General features: G+C 39.9%; 1 protein-coding gene across 1 annotated transcript in view; it reads right to left on the bottom strand.

Moving 5' to 3' along the window:
• Positions 1 to 23,755, bottom strand: part of TLE4 (TLE family member 4, transcriptional corepressor) — a 176,196-nt gene that overhangs the window by 81,170 nt on the left and 71,271 nt on the right. The window contains exons 7-8 of the mRNA XM_042780655.1: positions 5,631 to 5,835; positions 4,085 to 4,101 (exon numbers count right to left, since the gene is read on the bottom strand). Of these exons, the coding sequence (XP_042636589.1) occupies positions 4,085 to 4,101; positions 5,631 to 5,835 (222 nt within the window). The remainder of the gene's footprint in view (positions 1 to 4,084; positions 4,102 to 5,630; positions 5,836 to 23,755) is intronic.

The raw sequence follows: 23,755 nt of genomic DNA, 5'->3' as shown, positions 1-23,755 counted from the left end.
ACATCAAATTTTAGGCAATTTGGCCTTAACAGCTCTGAATCATTACCCTCATTTTATTCACACAGCTGAAAAAACTGGAGAGAGATGTGAGGAATCTAATGACTTGAAGCAGCTGACTCCTCTTCAGAATCGTTACCTCAAGCAACAGGAAAGCTCATGGCAGCACATGGCATGTCCTCTCGGGCCACCACTTTGGAGAACATCAACTTTTACCCATCAGCCTTCAGTGGGAGGACAAGCAGCGGGCAGGTCCTTCCCCTCTGAAGATGTTTCCCTGGTTATGTCTTTTCAAGAAACAAATGAATGAGAGAAACAGTTCTCAACATTCCAGAAGATGGAAATGAAAGTAGGAACCAGGTCTTGGGGGTCTTTTGGAGAACTAACCTTGGACTTTCTATGCTACCACTAAGAGTGAAGGTGGATCATGGTCTTTTCTTTCGCTTTTGTCATCCCCCAAATCTTACACATGGAGACACAGGATAGTCAACTGAGAAGTAAGGATGGCTGCAGGTGCCCTGGCTCTTCACTTCAACAAGTCCTACAACACACATTCTAGTCTCTCATCACCAAATAAACTGATTCTTGGGCTCCTACAGGACTCTCGGCTTTGGAGCCATATTTACATTCTCCACTCTTGCTGAAAAACTTCAGATACAGGTCTGCAAATACTAAGTTCAGGAGTGAACTTGGCTACTGGAACTATAGAAAATACGATCAATAAAGCCAACAGGCTAACTTGACTCTAAAAGCATGTGGCTTAGTGGCTGCAGAACTTCCAAGAAGAAGAAGAAAAGGAAGACAAAGGAGCCTGACAGTTTAACAAGGGAACTTCTTTCATTTTACTTGATACCTAAAGGTAAAGCACCTTAATTACCTAAATCTTTACAGTAAGTTTTTAAATTTATATTTTATGAGCTATTCTGAAATCTGCCCTGTTTAATAATCTGTAGCATCAAGAAAACATTTTAAAGTGTCTCTCACAATTAAACCCATCTACAACCTTGTATAAATCAAAATTTTGCTTCCCTATCAAAATGTTACACTGGGGCTGTATAACATTGCCCACATCCTCATTACATGCAACACTAATTACTACCAGCAGATTCAGAATTTTCTGCACATTAGAGGCTTTTAGAGGAGCTATAAAAAATTTCAGGCACCATTAATTTAAATTTGTATTGAAATTTCCTTTTGACAGATGGCCAAAAATTACTTATTATTTAGAGTACCAGAGCTGCCTGTTTGCACATTTAAAGAGGAAAGGGAAAAATTAAAAGCAAGAAGGAAATTTATGTCACGTTCATTACCTGTTAAATGTTAAGGAGCATTATCCTGCATGAATAAATTATTTCATACAAGCCTGACTCCAGCTGCAGGCAACTGGCACACTCCGGCTGATAGAAACCATCCTGAGTCGTACAGCAGACAACCATAAAAAGCCCCTCTTAACCAGGAACTACTTATGGGACGATGAGGGCGATCGATGAGACAAGCAACTAACTGCTTCTCTGAGCACCACTGACAACTCTGAGGAAAATTAGCAAACTACCTCACCTTGCAAAGTGTAGGCTAGCCCGAATCTGACACAAGGGAACTTCAAACCCAAGAACTGTACCCAAATTAAACATCTATTTATAACCACCAGTCCATAATAAATCAAAGCAAAAATCATACACCTCTATTTCCTTTTGTCTGTCCCCATGGCTTCTAGCTATACAGACACTCACTCCTTGACTCTCTCAGAACGATCACAGATGATTTCAAAATATACTCTACTCTTGTGTGAGGAAATATAAAATGTAATTGACACAAAAGGGTGCACTGGAGTGTAAATATTTTCACAGCCTTCTGGGAGTGGGGCATGAGAGGAGGCTTTTGTTTAGTTTACAAACCTGCCTAGAGGTATGTATTTATCATAAGAAAGCAGGGAATGTTTATACTATGGCTTCAGAATAACTAGTCAGGCTTTCTAAGGGCTGTAATCAGCTAATCCTGGTCATTTTATTTACTTACTACAGGCAGGTCCTGGGAGCTCTGGTAGCATAGTGGCTAAGACACTTGCCTGCTAACCACATGGCTGGCAGTTCAAACCCACCAGCCACTCCTCGGAAGGAAGGTTGGGCAATCCTACTTGCGTAGTGATACTGCCTCGGAAACCCAAGGAGGGGTCGCTATGAGTCGGGTTTGACTCGACGGCACATAACAACAACAACAGGCAGGTCCTAGGAGCTCTGGTAGCAGTGCCTAAAGCACTTGACTGCTAACCAGAAAGCAAGCGGTTCAAACCCACTAGCCATTCCTCGGAAGGAATGTTGGGCAATCTACTTCCCTGTAGTGATACTGTCTGGAAACCCAAGGAGGGGTCATTATGAGTCACCCAAGGAGGTGGGGCCTGACTTGAGGGCACCTAGGAACAACAACAGGCAGGCCCTGGAATGCCAGTGAAATCCATTCCTAAGTGTGTAAGAATGTGGAGGTCAGTCAGTACCCGACACACCATTCTGAGCTCTGGTGGTACTGTGGTTAAAGCACTGAGCTGCTAACCAAAAGGTTGGTGGTCAGTGGGAGAAAGACGAGGCAGTCTGCTTCAGTAAAGATTTACAGACTGTGCGGCAGTCCTGCTCTGTTTATAGAATCACTGACTCAGAATCAACTTGAGGGCAGTATGGTTTTGGTGCAAAATGCTCTAAGCCTTTTCAATGATTTAAAAGCTGCACTGTGAAGCAAGTGATGGTGACTGTGATGAAGAATTTGTTGCAAGTAAGGGTTGGTTCACTCCATTTCAAAATGAGGGCAAATTTACATAACATTAAAGGGCAATTAGGCTTTGTCCTTAAGTCAGAAGTGACCCAGGGACTGCAGGTACTTCCTAATAGTCAGGTGTGAAACAATTAATCTAAGTATCAATATGCATATTATATAACAAAAATACACAACTGTCATTGTACAATTAAATAATTCAATGTATGTGGTTCCAACTATAAATGTTGACACATATATGGTTATGCAGATGCCCTTTCAAATTACAAAGATTCTTGGAGGGCAGAACCAGATGCACTCAGTTTTTGTTTTTTAAGGGTTGTTTTGTTTTTCTTTTTTAGGAGGGAACTCTTACAACCTTTTATTGTATACCGACACAGTAAAAAGGCATTGAAAGAAACAGCAGAGGTTTCAGAAAACTGTAGTTTTCATATACACAGCTTTATTAAAAATTGTAAGAGATATATAGAGCGATAACTACCTACTTTCCAAAACATTCAACTGTTATAAAATATAAGGAAGAGAATTCCCCACATCTGTCCATCAGCCACTATTTTTTCCTTCTAATCTATACTGAAGACAATGGCATATGGCATTGATATGGGCACTGTGCCTGGCTCAAACGTGATTCAAGCAATTTTCATATTTTACTTTTTGTCCTGGTAACCTGCTTTTCTTGTCTGCTTACCAAATAAATTGAGGTGATCCTTAGCACACCACATTCTGGTGTTTAACACAAGCTTTATCCAAGTTATTAGCTCCTAAATACTCTTCTTCATTCCCTGCAACTTGTCTATAAAGAGATAAGACAGACTCAAAACCTAAGAAGGATGATCCACTATACTAGAAACCAAGATGTTATTAAAAAAAAAAAAATTATTTTCATAAAGAAGAATGCTCTTAGACACAATGTTTTGATAAAGAGTTTTGTAGGATAGAACTGTTGCCTAAAATATGAGACTAGTATGTACTTCCATATAAACCAATTTATCCACTTCCTTCCTTTACTGTTTATCTTATAGTCAAAGCCTAACCAATGAAAAAGTTATTTTTTTCCATATGGCAAGACATAATAAAACGAGCAAATATAAGACAGATCTTATGATTCAATCTTGGTCTACAAATCTGATCCTGATAGAGAAATATGACCATTTTCCAAAAATCTCAACCACACACCTCAGAGTAATCTCAAAATGCAGTTAACCATTATTTGTGAAAGCCCAGCAAATAATTCTCTAAACCTCAAAGAATCCAATATTAGATTTATTCAAACCACTTAGAGCCCCGTTTAAGCCATCCCTTCATCTGTGAATTAGAGTCCTACCTTGATGGAGTCTCTGTCTATAGGCAAAACAGCAGCAACACGAGCAGATTAAGTGGTGGGAAAGAGGAAAAAAGAAAAGTGTTAGTTTATACCAATCATACATTTATCAGATTTGATCTCTTCTAAATAATGAATTGTACAGATGTTAACTTTGCTGTAAAGTTAATTATTAAAACTACTCAATCAGATTCACAAAGCACCAGTCTACCTTTAACACAATTTCAGAATGCCTACGCGACAGCAAATAACAACAACAAGAACAAAGCATGGATATTCATATTATTTATACTCCTTATCAACTTTTCCACTTATCAAATTATTTATAATCATGTCTTAGCTCTGTATCATAGCATTAAGATAACTGGATGACAAATGTTATAGCACTTCCAACATCAGAGATGGGAAATATATGCTTATGTGATAAAAATCATTTACCTGAAATTGTAATTCATGGTAATGACACTGAAACAGGAGTTGCTATGAGCTTTTAATTATGAACCACACCCTTCAAACCAATGAAACCACCCAAATGCTAAGTAAATTCCCACAACAGAATGCTGGGAAAGACTTTCATTTGCTTTTCTGCCATTAACTAATAAACATGACTAGTAAGCACCATATAAACCCACCAACCAATCAACTCACTGCCATTGAGTCGATTCTGACTCATAGTGACCCTCACTGTGTTTCCAAGGCTTTAACTCTTTACAGAAGCAGACCAACTCATCTTCCCTCCATGGAATGGCTGATGGGTTCAAACTACTGACTTTTTGGTAGTGGCCAAACGCTTTAACCATTCCCCACCAGAGCTCCTTATACAAACACCCCAGCCTTCTGGTTAGCAGTCAAATGCCTTAGGCACTACGTCACTAGAGCTCCTACATAAAAACACAGTCACTTCAAAATGTCTCTACGCTCTCATCTACTTTAGAGCAGGGAGGAAAGCAACTTAGAAAGCACACAACTGGCTTTCAAATCAATTATTTGCATAAACAATTGTGTTTTCTTATAGGAAGCAATGAGTTATTTCACACTTCTTAACAGACAAGATGAGAAAAGTAGTTAAAGCCAATGTACTTCATTAATTTGGGCTGCACCATCCTGATTACCAAGACCACTGAAATGTTTTCTTAAGAGATTTTTACTGCACTGTATAGGCTGACCTGATTTATAAATACTGACTCTATTAAACATCAAGTGAACTTATATCAACAAGTCTTTCCTCAAAATAGATTGAGTCAAAAGTAGCTATTAATGTAACTCACTACAGGACTTTATTGCTGATGGGGAACACAGGAGGCAGCAAGGGGTCAAAGGCAATCAGGGACAGGCCTCCTTGCCTTTGGGGAGTACATTAACTCTTGCCAGCCACTAGGGTATCATTTGGCAAATGACTGCTTCCAATAATTAATTTACCTTCCAGCAGAAATCGTTTGTTTAGTCACTGGTAAAATTAATTCAGAGACAGAATAAATCATGGTATCTAGAACCTACCCTCAGCAGCAGGTAGGTAACAGAAGGCTGACATCCCAAGAGAATCTCTCACCTCTTTGGTGATCATTGTCATGGTGTTTCTTCTCATCTTTAATTGGAAGGTGAGACTGCCCTCCCAGGGCACTGGAGAGGGCCAGAAGCCCAGCACTGCTACCGATGGGTGGAATGGCAGGTGGCTGAAGCCCCGAAGGATGTGGAGTCAGAGGCACTGGCAGACCGTGTCCATGTGATAAATGCTGGGCCTGGAGTTGTTGCTGCTGTGAAAAATGAGACACAGATATTGAATTTGTCCCCTATATCCACACTCCACACACACACACACACACACACACACGGGGGGGGGGGAAGAAGTGCAAAGAGCTAACGAAAAAAATCTAGCCTCACAAAGAAAGACTTATCCCTAATATATGTAGTATTTTTAAAAATGGAAGGAGGGAGTTGTCCAGTAAATAAATGTTCTTTGTTACTTAGATTTGCGAGTTTTGCATACAGAGTGAATAACTTCATTTTTAAATAGTGAGATTATCTAAATAATTTTAATAACTGACATTCAAACATTTCTTTCACAAAGCGTGCATCTATATTCTGACCTCAAAAAATAAGGCCTCACTATCACATATTTCTAATCAAAACATATACGTGAATAACTGTTAAAGCAGTTATGTTGAACAAAAAAAGCTGAAAATTGAGAAAATTAGCGTTAAACAGTTCTCCCAGAACCCGCTGCACAGCATGCAGCGAGAGTTAATTTGAAAGAGAAAACCTGAATTAACAACCCAGAAAAGGAAACTGGTTGCAGCCACCGTTTTAAGCCCTTTAAGTGTCCTCAGCGGTACTTGAGCAAATTACTAAAGAAAATCTAATGTAGCAAGGCTTGGGTCCTCCTGTAGGCTTGCTCAATAATGCTGAAATAATTGGGCACTCTGTGCACGTTTAGTGATGCTCGAATGAAAAGCTAGAGGCCTGCCCTTGTACTCCTTCTCTAGCGGCCGATTCTGTGTTGTGACAGGTTTATTTGAGTGGGACTGTGATGCATGCACCAGTAACTGCGCTGACAAGAGTTTAAAGTCATTTTTACCAGCACACTGGCAACACATAGAGAAAGCTCTCAAGAGGCTGGAATGGGAGTGCTTGACCTCAGCACAGACAGCATCAAGCTCTGCTTAGGAACGTCTGTGGGCAGGCCTTGTTGCTACTTCTGAGTGGGAATGGGGGTGGGGGGGAGGAGGTGCTGGGGATGTTAAGTTAAATATATCCCTCAACAGGAATCAATCCCTCCAACTCAAAACTTTGTTTAACAATATCCTATGAGAACAAGTGTTGAGTAATTCTCAGTCTAACTTCTATAGTGATTATTTAGGCCTAGGTCAGGCCTAAGCTATGATAGGCAAATAGATCTTATAATTTTCTCATCAAACAGATTTCACAAATCAGCTAAAAAGAAATGGAAATTATTTTTGTAAAAAGGACCCTGAATTTTTTTTTAATACTTGAAAAAAAATTTTTTTTTCTTCTCTCCAAATTGCCTTGATTTTTTCTTCCTCTCCCCCTTCTTCCTGAGTCTGACTGTAAAAGTCAAAGTACAGCATTAATTAGTTCTTCTCTCCTACTGACCTGCACCTATTTTATGGCTGCATGCACTTAAAATGCACTCAATAAAATAAAGGCTAACACTTTTAAGGCAAGTTTACATACATAAAACTGAAAATCAGGGCAGTGATCCAGATACTCCAACTAGCAACTGGCTACTCTCAAAATCCTGCCAAAGCTTTACTTAACTGGGTAGTTCAAAAGAATGTATTTCTTCATTGGAGCAGCCAACACCATGACCATAATTCTTTCTACACTGTTACTTAGTTAGGACCAGAAACTAGGAGCACACAATTATATTTTCTAATGTATAGAAAGTAACATCTATTAAGAATACAAAACAGAGACTTGAGGTAAATACATGACACATTTATTTCGAAACCTTGTTCAACTGAAATAGCTAGAAAACTGCCCCCATGCTCTTTCTCCTCTCAACCTCCCTAGTATTTCTTGCGTGCCAGTCAGGCACATAACCTTTTTCTATCTCAGATCAGAGTTCAATTGGCAAGCATTTATTAAGAGCAGGCATGTATTTCTCTTATCTTCTTTCCTAGACTCCAAGCTCTGTGAGACACTGCATCTGACCCAAACCCTAGCAAACTGCAGGCACTGAAACATTCACGATATCTGGTAGATTCATTTTAAAAAAAACTTCTTTAGATATTAAAAAACAAACAAACAAAAAAAACTTCACCCAAAATTAATACCTTCTGTGGTACAGGTGTTCACTTTTATTCTTTTTCTCTCACAAGACCAAAAAAAAAAAAGCACTATAGTCTCATTTTGCCATTCCACCAGGGACTTTTCAGAGGCAGGAAATAGGATCCCAGTCTCTTTGTCATGCAGGACATACACAGTGAAGACTTCTTGGGATCTTCACTTTGCCCAATTCTACCTCAAAATAGCTCAAAACCTAACTCATCCTTTCCTCCCTTTACTCCCATCTTAAGGAAGAAGGGTCCGTTTCCTTCTCCACCTGCAAATGCCACATCACATTTCCTCCCTTCTCCTTTTCATAAAGCAAATTAAAAAAAAAAAAAATTCACTGCCACAGAGTCGATTCCAACTCACAGCAACCCCGTTTGGGTTTCCAAAGCAGTAAATCTTTACAGAAGTAGATTGCCTGGTCTTCCTTCCATGGAGTGGCTGCTGGGTTTGAACCACCAACCTTCTGGTTAGCTGTGATCCTTTTCATAGCTCCTTCAAGCCTCCAACTCGTCCCATCTTCTTGTTCTCTCTGCCATGATTTTGTCCCAGCGATTGTAATACCAGTATCTCTAACATGTTGTTCAAGATGAATTGCCTATCTAACATCAAAAGAACTTGAGGTAGCATTTTTTCAGGGGTAAAAGTTTTTAAATCACTTTTTGTGCCTTCCATAGTTCCTAACACAACGTCTTAGACATAACTGGTGCTTGATAAATGTTTGTTAAATTTAATTAAAGTACCTTTTTTTGGCCTTCTTCAGCTACTGCCATCTCTCTCTCTCTGTCTTCATATAGCTAAACTTCTCTAACAACTAATTTAAATCTGCTGCCTCAACTTCTCAACAACCCCCTCACACACACACACTTACCCTTTAACCAACTGTAATCTGGATTCAAGGCCCACTCATCATTCCCACAAAAGTGATGACCACTCAGGCAGCAATTATTTAAGAAATTATTCCACGGTTTTCTTTTTCACTGACATGTATGTCCATATCCTCCTTGCAGAGACCCTCCCCCACCAGCCTCAGTAACAGAGCAAAAACCACCAGAGGCCTTGCTTTTACCTCTCTGAATGCTCCTGCTGCTGTTTCTTTCTTGGCTTTTCCTCACCTGCTCACTAAATAGGGAGTCCTGATGATGCAGTGGTCACAAGCACTCAGGTGTCAATCAAAAGGTCAGCAGTTAGAACTCACTAGCCACTCCGCAGGAGAAAGATGCAGCAGTCTGCTTCCGCAAAGAGTTAGAGCCTTGAGGGGCAGTTCTACTCTGTCCTAAAGGGTTACTATGAGTCAGAATCAACTCATCTGCAATGGGTTTAACTTTTTTTTTTTCCCTTGCTCACTAAATAGGAAGAATCCTAAACCATCTGCTCTTCTCTGGCATCATCCACCTTTACAGAAACCACTCCCAAATCTATCTCCCAAGCTCCAGTACCCATGATCTAAGTTCTTGCCAGACAATCCCAGTCAGCAGTCCACTATGACTTGAAAATGAACATGTTTAACACAAAACCCATCAGCAACCTGCACTGGATAAAGATAAAGATATCTATCAATCACCATCAATGTGCCTTTTTTCTGTGCTCATATATCCATATCTGTAATCACCAAGTCCTGTCAGTTCTCAACTAATTCTTTACATTTTTTACTGCTCCTTCATACCCCTGGCATAGGACTAACGCTATGGTTAGTAACATGCTTCTTTAAGCAACAGTCATTCCCTGCTTCCAGAACCAACAACCAACTCCTCTCTTCTAAGAACAGAAGTTCCAATTTCTTAGTATTCAAGTCCTTTCATAAAGTCAAAAAACCAAACTCACTGCCATTGAGTTGATCCCAACTCACAGTGACCTCCATTGGGGTTTCCAAGGCTGTCAATATTTTGGAAGCAGACTGCTTCATCTCTCTCCATAGAGCAGCCTCCCTTGTTGTTATGTGCCATCGAGTCAGACTCAACTCATAATAACCCCTCCTTGGGTTACCAAGGTAGTATCACTATGGAAGTAGATTGCCCAACCTTCCTTCTGAGGAGTGGCTGGTGGGTTTGACCCGCCAGCCTTCTGGTTAGCAGTCAAGTGCCTCAGGCACGATGCTACCAGAGCTCCTACAGAGCAGCTGTTCCTAGCAGGTTCAAAGTACCAACCTTACGGTTAACAGCCAAATGTCTTAACCACCAGAGCTCCAATAACTAGCACCAGCCTAACTCTGCAGGCACTACTGTGTAACAGTAGTGCCAGGAAACTCTTGCCCCTAATTCTAGTCTATTTAGTGAGGCATCTGAACTGCTGAAGCTCAGTTTTTACCAATAACTACTCCCCCTCTCACACATGCACACAGACTCCACTATCATTTGTCTCCACGTATTTAAATTTTACCAATCCTTCTATACCACATTCCTGCCAACCTCCTCTGTAAAGACATCCCTAATCACCTGGACTCAAAATAATCTCTGCCACTGCCTAAATTTTGACTGCACTTGAGGTCAATACCATTTATTATCACTCTACACAACCCGAGAGCAAAAACTTTTTTCATATGAACGTATCATAACCCTTTAACTAGATCTATTTATTCTCTCTCTTCCTTGGTACCTAGAGATTTCCTGTACTTACTAGGTATTCAAACAGATAGTCAGTTAATATCAGCCCCAATATTATAAATAAGTAAGTAAAATTTGGCTCTATTTTCTTCCAAAATGACATCTCAGTTTAAATGAAGGCAGAAGAAATGAAAAAATAAGCTGCTTCTACTACACGTAATTTTTCATTTGGACACATTAAACTAAGCAGCAATAATATAAAGTGAGTAGGGTTAGTATTCCAATGGTCAAATTTAGGATTTGGTGCGTCCATATGAAAAGTCTACTTTTACTTTTATTATTGATCTTTTAATATTTTCATTTCTAATATTATGAATTATGAGTAGGCTTAAACATAACCACCCATAGGGCAGTTCTACTTTGTTACACGGGGTCACTATGAGTCGAAATCGACTCACAGCACATACCAGCAGTAATCTCTGAATAGTCAATAAAGTGTATAATCATTTTTAAATAAAAAAATGATTTACTTTTTAAATAAAAGCAAGGTCACCAAGGATAAACTGAACTTCACTCTTCCCGCCATTAAAATAAAAATTTAAGGGGGGGGGCAGTTAATTCACAAATTTCAAATTTCTATCAAGACTTCCTATTAACAGAACTAAACTCAAAGCAGGGTCCATGGAATAGAAGTCAGGATTCTCTCGGTATTATATAAGGAGCCAGGAGAAGAAGAGCTAGTGGGCTGTCCTACACAATAGTGGAAAGCTTGCTGATGCTTTCTAAGAGCGATAATGCGGTTTTCTGATCTCCACCCAGCCTGTTAATTAAAGAGCAATTAACCTGCAAAGGTTTACTACTTTATCCTATATTCACATGAAGAAGCATTAAACCTCTTGCTTTTTAAAGACTGAAGGAAAGGAAATGCGTGTTAAGAGAACATATACAATACTGACTTGTTACTAAAATAAAATCAATCACCAAATCACGCCCCAGGTAACATACCAGCAGGTTAAAACAAGGAGACTTCAGAAGAAGAAGAAAACAAACAAAAACAATCAAGCCATAGGACCAAAGAGGAGGGCAAAGACTGAATTATCAATTAAACATTAAAATAAATGTACCCTCACATCACCATAAATGAGAAACAGTTAATATGTTTCTTGGAAAAATTATTCTCACTAATTTCTAGATCATTACTATCTTTAGCCGCCTAATTTCATTTAAAAAAAAAAAAAAAAAAATCCTCTCTTATCCCAAACCACAATACAAAATAAAAACTCTATTTCTTTTTTCTGTTCCCTTAATGGGCCATTCAAGAGATTAAACATTAAAATGGAGTGAACTTTAAACTTAGGCATGTAAGTACTCCATTAAGATAATTAATTTAATTCTGAAAAATAGCCAGTAATTACTTCTGAAAATACACAGCAATGAGGCAGCAGACACAGCCTCAATTGTATTAATAGCTTTTTACTGGATTTTCTGTAACAAAGAATTACTGCCTTCCAGTTTCAAGTTTGGAACAAAGGGCAAAAAAGAACTACTAGAGAATCAGGTTTGCAGAAAATGTCTTTTGAAATGCTGTCTTTCTGTCAGCAAAAGGAGGAAGGCTTTTTAACTGAGAGTCCCTAACTGTGTGATCACAAGGGACTACTGGTGAATGTTCAGGCAGGAGTTGGGTGACTGTAGAGCCGCGATCCCTTGTGTCTCTGGGAATTCTGGACATCGCTTCTTGTTCATCACCCCTCCCCTTCTCTGCTATCAACAGCAGAAGAATCCTCAAAAAAGAAAAAAAAATGCAACTTACTTGGAAGCAAGCTAAGACTTCCCAGTAGCAATGAGCTACTGTTTAGATCTTGTATAAAAAAGGTAAGATGAGCCTTGTCCATCTTATGCCAGAAACAAAAAAAGAAACTATTTAGACCATGAGGTTGTATCAAAAGGACAAAAAGCCAATTGCAAGGGACCCCGCCGGCACACTTGAGACAAAGCATCATAAAGAGTAATGACTGTAAAGGATTATATAATTTTTATTTTATTTTATTTTTAAGTTTCCAGGAGGGAGTCTCTGATATCCCAAGAGAACAGATGAACCTGTGAGGCATTCTGGGGCCAAGGACCAGAGAATAGTTTCCAAGCCAGAGCAGCTCTCAAATTCAAATCTTGATCCAATGGGAGAGGCCCTTCTGGGAAAAGAAGCAAGGGAGGGTCAGTTGACCTGGAGAAGAGTGGGAAAGAGGAGGCAACAGAATGAAATGGCGTGGCAAGCCAGGGGGAGGGCCCTAGAGTCCTGCACTCCTTGGACTGTGAAAGCATCTTTTAATTTGGACCTGTCAGCTGACCAACCTGGCTCTTCTCTGTGGGGGGTGAGCTGAGTTTGAGAAAGGAGGTCGTAGAAGACATTCTGGGCCACATCACTATGAAGTGGTAAAGAATGTTGAGTCCAGGCATGAGAACCACCAGGATGGAAGGAATCCTTACCATCTGCAACCAAGAACCAGTCACTTATCTTTTCTGAGCCTCAGTTTTTTCGTGTATAAATGAAGGCAGTTATCAAATGTATCTCCCAAGGCTGTTGGGAGAATAATGTAAGATGGCGCATGTAAAGCCCTTAGCACAGTGCTCATTGAATAATAAACACACAATGAATTATAGTTACTAAAAAGGTATCCATAAGACCACATTCTCACTCCCTCTTGCTCTCACTCCTTCCCTTTCTCTGTCTGCCTGCCTGTCTCTCTCTCTCTCTCTCACATACACACACACACAGAGAGACAGAGAGAGAGAGAGAGAGAGAGAGAGAGAGAGACAGAAAGAGAGAGAGAGAGAGAGAAGGGTTGACTAGGAAAGCTCTTCTTTACAGGATGACATTAATTTAAAAGCAAAGACTCCATTTCACTATTTCATCATTTCAATGTACTGAATCAGGAGACGTTCATCAAAAGATATTAAAACCATTGGGTATGCTGATGGAAAGAGGTTTTCCAGTCTCAAAGTGTCACCCCACAGTGTACATAGTAACTACAAAGGGAAAAAGTAGCTCTGATGGTGCAGTGGTTAAAGCATTTGGCTGCTAACCAAAATGTTGGTGGCTCGAGCCCACCAGCCCCTCTGCAGGAGAAATATAAGTCAGTCTGCTTCCATCAAGATATTGGAAACTCTATGGGGTAAGCTCTACTCTAACCTAAAGGGTTGCTGTAAATAGGAATCAACTTGATGGCAGTGGGCTTGGTTTCTGGTGTGACAAAGGGGGAAAAGTATCTTTATAATGAAGAGAGCTAGCTTCAGCGATACTGTCATACAACGGAACATGCACAACACACTGAGGTAGTACTCTTACTTATATATGGTTAACCAAACTCTAAACATTCTTACTAAGTGTATTTAACTAGACTCTAAACATGAGAAAACAATCAAAAACAGACATAACCAGATTGTGGGACATTCCACAAGGCTGGCCTGGAATCTTCAAAATGCCAACATCATACAAGCATAATGGTTTAAAGGTTGTTCTAGATTAAAGATGATTACAGAGACAAAACAACAATGGGGGTTTCTGAATGTGGATCACAGACTGGGAGAAAAATGTTATGGAAAAAACATGGTATCAAGGGCATTTTGTAGTCAACTAGAGAAACTATTATGAACTATACACTGGATATATGAATATGTTAATGGTTTTGTGCTTATATAGGAAAATGCCCTTGTCCATAGAAGACATGCATGATGCCGTATTAACACGTGATATGTCATCATCTTACTTTCAAATAGTTTAGAGGGGAAAAAAAATGCACAAGCACGTGTGTGTATTTACACATACAAGGATATAAAGCTAACTGGCAAGATGTTAACAATTAGTGAATGTAGGTGACAGGCAGATGGTATTCATTTTCTTTCAACTTTCTGGCAGTTGTGCAGGTAGGGAAAAAGATTTGCCCTTCTTGCCAAAAGATGGGAGTCCTTGTTTTTAATAATATCTCTAGCAAAACCTAAAGGTTAAGTAAATATATGGAAAGAAGCAAGAATAAAAAGAACAAAGGAAGGAACTTTTTCAACCCATGCCTATCTATAACTCATTCCTGATGGCTTAAAACAGGAGTTCACTGCAGGGGAAAGAGCTGCATTTAAAGCAGCCCAAGAAAGATTACTATCACCGAAAGGACAAGTTTCTCATGCTTAAACAAACCACAGATCACCATGGTCCTCAAGCTCTCTAGACTGGCCTGTAAAGATAAGACAGGTAACAAGCAAACCGAGCAAATCCTGAGTCTTGTTTGTTCTAAGGGTGCCACTGTTCTAATTCACAGTTTAACTCACGAAAGAACAACAGCAAAGAAAAAAATGGGGAGGACAAAAAGGGGAGAAAAAAAAATTTGTTCTAACTGTGGATTTTATTAACTTTCCCTTCAGTGATCTTGTAAGAATTTTCTCTGGATTGGTCTAAAGTTTATTAAGAAAGATATATTTAAGCGAACAATAGAAATGCAATTTGCTGGTGACTTGTTGAAACTATTTAAGGAAATTTTTAGAGATGTTAACACATTAATGATGTTATTGAAACAGATGCTTCTATTTTGTGAGTTTTAGTCATTAAAGTCACCAAGCAAAGGAACTGTGCTCAGAAAAGCTTTTAGTTACCCTCAAGATATTTTAAAAGAGAATAAAGTTGAGTAAAGCTGAGTTTACAAAGCACATTCTACTTTAAGTTCTCCAGCAATCCTGCATTTGATCTCAGAAATTTAGAGAAGGAACTGAGATGACATCTAGAGGGAGGTGCACACCAACATTCTAACCACAACTCTTGTATGCACATGTGTCTATGTGCATAGAATACACTTGTAAATTAAACTCAAGTTTAACAAACAATACCAAACTCTATATGCACAACACATTCTAATATTTTCTATTCTGTTTATTTAAAAAAAAGGTAGGGTGGGAGGGCTGGCAGTAGAAAGAAAGAAATCCTGGCCAGGGCCCCCTGAATTGATTTCACAGCTCAGGAATGAATGAGTTCCATAACCTGCAATTTTAAGTACACTGATCCAGACCAACACCTGCATGTCTGAAGCCCAAGGTCAAAGTCGGTAAGAGAGAGTATCAGCAACAAGATTAGAGCCAAAGCCCCAATCATCTAATCCAGTGATTTACCCATTGCCCCATCAAAACCATTTCTCAACTAGGGAGGTCCTACCATATGAGGTGAGCAATCAGTCATCAGAATAAATAGAGGCAGCCTTCTGGGAAAGTGGCCTTTGAACCAAGACCTGAAGAAGGAGAATGGCAGAAACTCACAGAAAACTGGGCTAAGAGACCAGAAACAAGAGAAAGGCAGTTGCAAATAGGAAAGGTACCGGTTATCACTAATGAAGACAAGTGAGAACCCGATGAGCAAGGAGAAAGTGTGGATGCATCCAAATATTATGGGAATCAGACCATGCACAATAAGGGGTTAAGAATGAGGAGAACGTTAGGCCATGGTGTTTTTGGTTATGTTTTGTTTTTTCTAAGCCAAATTTTTAGTAGCTCTACAAGTGGTACACTCTGGATCATAATCCTTTGTTGGTTATGTGTGTTGCAAGTATCTTGAAGTTTCTGGCTTATCTTTTCATATTCTTTAAGGTGTCTTTTGAGGAACGTATGTTTTTAATTTTAACTGAGTAGCAGTATTATTTTTTTTCTTATGGTTTAAGCTTTCTGTGACCCATTTAAGAAATCCTCTACCCCAAGATAAAAAACATGTTTTCCTGATTTTTACTTTTATTTTTTCCCAAGAGTTTTAACTTTCTGTCTCTGTTTCTAGGATTGACTTCAGCACAAGATATACAGATCCAATCTCATTTTTCTACAAGAATAACCAACTACCCCCTTCCTAGCAATATTTACTAGTATCTATTTCTTTTCCCCTACTGATCCATCTGCCCCTATTTCTGAGTACTTTATCCAACTCCAATAGCCTACATAAAAAATAACAATTTAAACTAGAGAGTGACAAAATTTAAAAGTTTTTTAAAGTTCAGAATGCTGTGTGAAGACTGGATTTGAGAGCAACCAATATGAAAGGAGGGGAGACCAGCTAGGAGGTAACGCAAGGCGTCAAGCCCAAACTTCACAAATGATGAGCTGAGTTAGAGTTGTGGCATCAGACTGCAGAGACCAGGAGTGGAGAAATGTCCTGGTGACCAAATGGAAGACAGGCTATGGGGAGACAATGACTTAAGACTGTAGAATTACCCAGAGAAGTTGGGCCTCCAACAACTGGATAGGTATGTTGTTGTTTTTGTTGTTGTTATGTGCTGTCAAGTCGGACTCGACTCATAGCGACCCCTCCTTGGGTTTCCGAGGCAGTATCACTATGGAAGTAGATTGCCCCATCTTCCTTTCGAGGAGTGGCTGGTGGTTTGAACCACCAGCCTTCTGCTTAGCAGTCAAGTGCCTTTAGCAACTATGCTACCAGAGCTCCCGAATAGATACGTAGTACCATTTATTTTCTGTTTTTCTTGTTAGTTGCCATTGAGTCTATTATAACTAAGAGCAACCCCATGTGTGCAGAGCGAAATGCTCCAGAGAAGGAATGATTATATAAAAACAGTAATGTTGAATACGTTTTTTAGAATTAGAAAAATTATATATTAAATAAAGAAAGGTAGTGGTGGTAGTTACGTTTGTGTGTCAACCTGGCTGGGCCTGGTTGAGTGGTTAGGCAGCTAGCTGGTGGTAGATATTCCCCATGAGACTGGCAATCAACTCCACAGTGGGATCTACCACAAGCAGCTGAGTAGCTGCCTTTGGGTATGTGGTCTGCCTCCCATATATAAGCAAAACCTTTAGGAATGGTCTCTAACCTATGGCATGCTTCGACCCTGCATGTAGCCGTGTCATTGCTCAGCAGTCTGCTATGCTCCACCGACCTTGGGACTTACAATGGACTTAAGTTAATGGCCTGCCGGGTGGTTTGGTAACATCGGGACTGTGCCTTTTTACTTGAAGCCCCAAGCCTGGGGCTTCTCAGCCTCAGCAGCCAGTAGCTGTCTGAATGAAGAAACACCTCTAGCTCCAGTGGGCTAGGAGTAGGAGCCAGGGCTGGACCCCAAGGTTGAAGGGCTTTCACCCAGCCCCTAGAGCCTGGCACTTTCAACTTGGACTTAAAACCTCCAAATTGTAAGAATAAACTGTTGTTTGTTAAGATCATCCCATTTGTGGTATATTTCTGGTCAGAACAGCACGAGGTAACCAGAACAGTAGGAAAAAATTGAAAGTCAATCATAATCGTATCAACCAAAGAAAATTACTAGTATAATGTTGGTGGGTCTACCCAATATTTTTTCTATGCATACAGAAGCATTTTTAAACAAAAATAACTTAATTTGCTTCTTTTCCTATTTCATGTGTATCAAGAGTATTTCCCCATATCCATAACTACACCATTTGTAATGGTTGCATAGTGTGCAATTGCATGGACACATGAGAGTTCACTTAAGAGGCCCCAGATCATAGGCATTTAAGTTATTTCCAATATTTGATATTACAATACATGGTGTCAATGAGCATGTGTCTGTCTGTCTCTCTTTATATATATGTTAAGATATTCCCTCTGCAAGTTATTTAGAAAAAAAAAATAAACTCTCTGTTGTTGAGTCCATTATGACTCATAGTGACCCCTCCTTGGGTTTCCGAGGTGGTATCTCTACAGAAGTAGATTGCCCAGTCTTCCTCCCGAGGAGTGGCTGGTGGATTTGAACCACTTCTGGTTAGCAGTCAAATGCCTTAGGCACTATGCCACCAGAGCTCCCCTGCAAGGTACAGAATACCCAAATAAGAAATAAAAGTGGCCGAAATAAAAGACATTTTTATTTCTCAACAAGTCCAGGATTGGTTTGGTGATTTGGCAGTATCAAGGCTCTGGGTAAACAACTCTTTGATTCTCTTGGCCTCCCCCATATTTTACTCCCCAATCACAAGATGGCTTCCACAGCCCCAAACATTACAACATATCCTCACACAACCACGTTCAAGGGCAGAAAGGCGGGGAGTTCTCTCTCCATGGGTCTTTCTGCTAAGGAGAAAAAACTGTATTTTCAAGACCTGAACAGGGTCACAGGCTCATGGTCCAGCTGTAAAGGAGGCTGGAATGAGTGTTTGGAATGTTTCCTCCTCTGTTATAGTGGGTATCTACAGGGAAGAACCAAGAAAGTCTGCCTTGACATCTCTTTTTGCCCACAGGTCATTCCGAGACTACTACAGAAACGCGAAAAACAACAACCTTTGAGCTTTCAGTCAAAGCAGAGAGCAGCTTTGGCTGTTTTTCCCCTCCAGTTTCTTCTCCCAGATACTAATTTGTGCAGAGCAGTGTCTACAAATTGCTTGGAGTCAACACAGAAAGACCCTGGGGAAATATGAAATATAACATGACTGCACTTTGCTTCCGGACCACAGTGGCACTGCCCCACTGTTGTCACACATGACAACCTGGGCCAAGATAAACTCCCATTTTTATGAATCTACCAAGGGGAAGAAAAAAAAAAAAAGATGAGACTCACTCTCATCTTTTTAGATGAGAAACACACTAGCCACGGAGTTCCTTGAAAGGGGTTCAAGAATGTGTCGTTTTAAGTTTTAAAGACTGGTGGTATGTGGGTTTGGGAGCTCTGGTGGCATAGTGCCTAAGGCATTTCTGACTGCTAACCACAAGTCTCTGGTAGTGTAGTGCCTAAGGCACTTGACTGCTAACCAGAAGTCTGGTGGTTCAAACCCACCAGCCACCCCTCGGAAGGAAGGTTGGGCAATCTACTTCCCTAGTGGTACTACCTCAGAAACCCAAGGAGAGGTTGCTATGAGTCGGATCTGACTCAACGGCAGTGAGTTGGGTTTGGTTTTTGTGTGGGTTTAGTTTCAATTTCTACCTGTTAGGTCTACACCAATTGTAAAAGTTTACAATTATTACGATATTCCATGAAGTAGTTGTTATTCACAAGTAGAATGGACAAAAATTATCTCAAGATGGGGAAATGAAAGCAATAAAAAAGAGTACACAGCTTATTATAAACTAATGAAATAATTTCAAAGATAAAACTCCTTATGGGACTCTATGAATCCTAACTTAAATTTAAGTTCACTCTAGCTGGTCACTGGTCTGGCACAGGCCGTTTGTTCTCTTCCTCTAGCTGCCATACTCTTTCCTTACCCAGTACTGCCTGCATTTACCTCACCCTTACCTTTGCGTTCCTTTGGTAACTGCTACCCCCTTCTGCCTCTCTTAATGCTTGGTTCATAAATAAGATTTACTCATCTGTGGGTTTATCCCTTCCTTGAAACTGTGAACATTGAAGAGGCTGAGACCTATTTTTATTTATCACTCTGTCTCAGAACTTTAAAGGGTACCTGTTATGTAAAAGAAACTATGAAGGAAAAAAAACAGAAAACCAAAGATGCATGGAAACAGTTAGTCCAAGCAACTGGTACACCAAGCGATCCTCAGCCTATATGACTATGAAACCAGAAAAACTAGATGGTGCCTGGCTACTTCCACTGTCAACCACTTGGAGGGGATCTATGTAGGAGATCCTGGATAGAACGGGAGAACGATGTGGAACAAAACTCAAAATCATTGGAAAAAAAAAAAGAAAAATGGACCAGGTTTGCTAGTCTGATAGAGCCTGATGGAACCCAGGAGACTATGGTCCCTAGCTGCCATTCAGGTCTGGAATTGAAACTACGTCTGTAGCTTCCAGCCAAACAAAAGACAGGCATATGAACTGAACATTTACATTAGGTAGATATACTCCTTGGAGAGATCAATCATAGGAGAACAGAATCATGTATGCACAGGGAGGCAGGAGTACATGGGAGGGAAGGACACAGGGAAGAGGTAACTATGGGGAGGAAGAGAGGGGAGATGTTGCATTGTGGGAAACTGTAGTCAATGTCATGAGACAAAGTGTGAGTGAGCTGCTGTATGGAAAACGAATTTGCTCTGTAAACTTTCACCCAAATCACAATTTGAAAAAAAAAAAAAAAAAGTATACCAAAGAATATTATTTACTTGCCTACATTTTCTTTTGATATGACTACATGGAGGCAGCTTCTAGCTCCAGCTAACTCTTCTTAAGTGGTCATTATCATTCATTGCTAGCTAACGGTTAAATGTTTAGTGTGGATAATTTATTTTCTATACATCTATGAGAGCTCTGGTGGTACAGTGCCTAAGGCATTTGACTGCTAACGAGAGCCTGGCGGTTCAAACGATACTGCCTCAGAAACCCAAGAAGGCATCACTATGAATCGGATCCGACTTGAGGGCAGTGAGTTTGGTTTGGTTTTTTTATGATGATATCAACAAAATATACCTTACTTTTAACCTGGCTATAGTTCCTAGCAGAGAAAACTCCTCTCTACCCCAAGGCAACTTAGAAACAAATTAAATGTAAACCCAATCTCCAGGTTTCTTAACAACCATCAGAAAATGTCTCCTTAAATCCAGCCACAACTGACAACTGCTTTTTGCACATGGATCCCACAAAATATTAAATCATTTCCTATCAAGATTTTATGTAATCCTATTCCCATCGGCACAGGTTCAAACATTTTTGTGTCATGAGCCTTTTGTCAATCTGAAGACCACTAACTCTGTTCTCCAAAAATGTACATAACCCTCCCGACCAAAATCCTTCACTGTCTCACACGTATATACAATTTTGCAAACATTTCTGGATGGCTAATACACAGCCCAAGGAGCTTAGTGGCACAGTAGTTAAGCCCTTGGTTGCTAAACAAAAGGTCAGCAGTTCAAACCTACCAGCCACTCCGCAGGAGAAAGATATGGCAGTCTGCTTCTGTAAAGATTTACAGCCTTAGAAACCCTTTGGGGCAGTTCTACTCTGTCCTAAAAGGTTGCTACGAGTTGGAATCAACTCGGTGGCAACAAGTTTTGTTTTTGATTTTTGTAACAGCCAATGCTGTGTATGGAATCCTGGAAGATCCAAGGACCTGGGTTTAAAACACCTGCCTCAATAGTGGTGTTTATGACAACTTTTGATTCTTACTCATAAGATTAAGTTACAATCACCACCACCACCACCACCAGATGCTGCTGAGTCAACTCCAATTCATGGTGATCCCACATGTGTCAGAGAAGGACTGTGCTCCAAAGGGTTTTCAATGGCTGATTTTTAGAAAACATATTGCCTAGGTTTTCCTCTGAGACGTTTCAGGAAGAAACATAGCATGGGTCAAGCATATGCAACTAATCTATGAAACTAATACAGATCAGACAACTTAGCCCAAACAATTATTGTGTGACTCAGACACACCCAATTTCCACATTCTTCTCCACAGTGAGGTCTGGTCACTAAACCCTGGACAATCCAATTCGTGGATCTCAGGATGATGAGAATATTGGTCCTAGCACAAAAAAAAGAAAAACACGGAGCTGAGGGAACAAATAAAGGACAAGTACGGCATGATGGTTAAATATGTGAGCTCTGAAGCCAGACATCTAAGTTTAGACCCAAGTTCTGCCACTTCCTCCCTGTGTGGTCTTCAGAAAACTACTTACCCTTTCAAAGCCTTGGTTTCATTACGTGTAAAGTTTGGACAATAATAGCATCTTCTATATGGGGTTGTTTCACGATTAAACGAAATAATGTGTGCAAATACTTCCATGACATCTGACAAAAAGCAAATATTCAGTCAATGTTTGCTATTTTTTGTTTTCTTTGTAGGAATGAATATACACCTAGGGAATATATATCTAGAGAAATACCTGTCAGAAAAAAGACCCCAAATTTTAAATTCTCTAATTATCAAAATAAATAGGCTTACAAACTTTACAGTGCTAGAACTAGCTAGTATTTTAGCTATCAATTCCAGCCCTGCATTCTACAGATAAGAAAATTTTTACACAAAATCCCTAAGACCATACCATGTGATTCTCAAGATTGCACATTTTCTGGTAGTCCAGGCCTTCTCTTAACTTTGTCTCAAAATTGACAAAAGAGGGGGGAGATTGAGGAAAAAAATCCAAATGAAGAAATAACCCAAAATTTAGTATGGGGTCATTAAACAAAAATGTATTGAATATTTATTAAATATTATGAACAAATATTGCATGTTTATTAAACAATCACTTCATATCCATGTGAAAGCTGGGCAATGAATAACAAGGAAGACCAAAGAAGAACCGCTGCATTTGAATTATGATGTTTGCAAAGAACACGGACCGCCAGAAGAACAAACCGATCTGCACGGGACGAGGTGCAGCCAGAATGCTCCTTAGAAGCAGGGATGGTGAGACTTCGCCTCTCGTACTTTGGTTATGGTTTCAGGAAGGAACAGCCCCTGGAAAAGGATATCATGCTTGGTAAAGTAGACAGTCACCTGAAAAATGAAAGACCCTCAACGAGATGGACTGACACAGTGGCTGCAATAATGGGCTGAAGCATACCAACGACTGGCAATCAGGCAGTGTTGTATTCTGCTGTACACAAGGTTACTATGAGTCGGAACCAATCTGACTGCACCTAACAACAAATTCTACAAATATTTATTGAAAAGTAAAGTAAAAAAAAAAAGTAAAGCACAAGTATTTATTGAAAAGATATTGTTCTAGGCACAATGGCTGTAAAAGCAAACAAGAGACAATTGCTCACTTGTTTAGGGAACACAACATACACAAATGTAACATAAACAACTGATAAGTGCTATGAACAAAACAAAATGGGTTCAGGGAACAGAGAATGAATTGAGTGGTAGGGCTGCCAGTAACGGAAGACCTTCCTCATGAGATGTGAGCTAACACTTTGGAGACGAAACTAAAACCATGTCAAAGCATGGTCTAAGGGCACTCCAGAAGGCAGAAGATGCACAAACCCTCAGTGGAGAATGTGCTTGGGGTGATCCAGAAACAGAAGAAAAAGTCCAATGTGGCTGAAGTCCAGCTAAATTCAGAGAGTGGGATAAGTACTCAGAGAGGTGGGAGTAAGATCAGCTCAGACGCTCACAGATCATGTTAGGAGCCCTGTTAAGAGACCAGATGACACCTTGGGCCAGGGAGAGACAGAAGATACAGTCACCCTTGAGAGAAGAGTTTGGAAGCAGAGTTGACACTATTTTTGATTACAAGAAAAAGCTTTCACGTTGCACACGGATGCTTTCTCTTCCACTCACATCAGTTTCTAGGATATTGATATGATCAGAAGTTTTTAGGAGTAGTAGAAAGAAGGCTAAAAAGAAAAGAATAAGCCCAAAGTGGAACAAGGAACAACAACAATGAAAACAACAGTAATCAAAACCACGTAGCATCTGTTAGAGGACAAGTAGTTAATAGAACAGAATATGGTTC

Source organism: Orycteropus afer, unplaced genomic scaffold (genome assembly GCF_000298275.1).
Source record: "Orycteropus afer afer isolate SDZICR_OR568_19922 unplaced genomic scaffold, OryAfe1.0 scaffold00005, whole genome shotgun sequence".
NCBI lineage: Eukaryota > Metazoa > Chordata > Mammalia > Tubulidentata > Orycteropodidae > Orycteropus > Orycteropus afer.
This window is presented reverse-complemented; position numbering and strand designations above follow the sequence as displayed.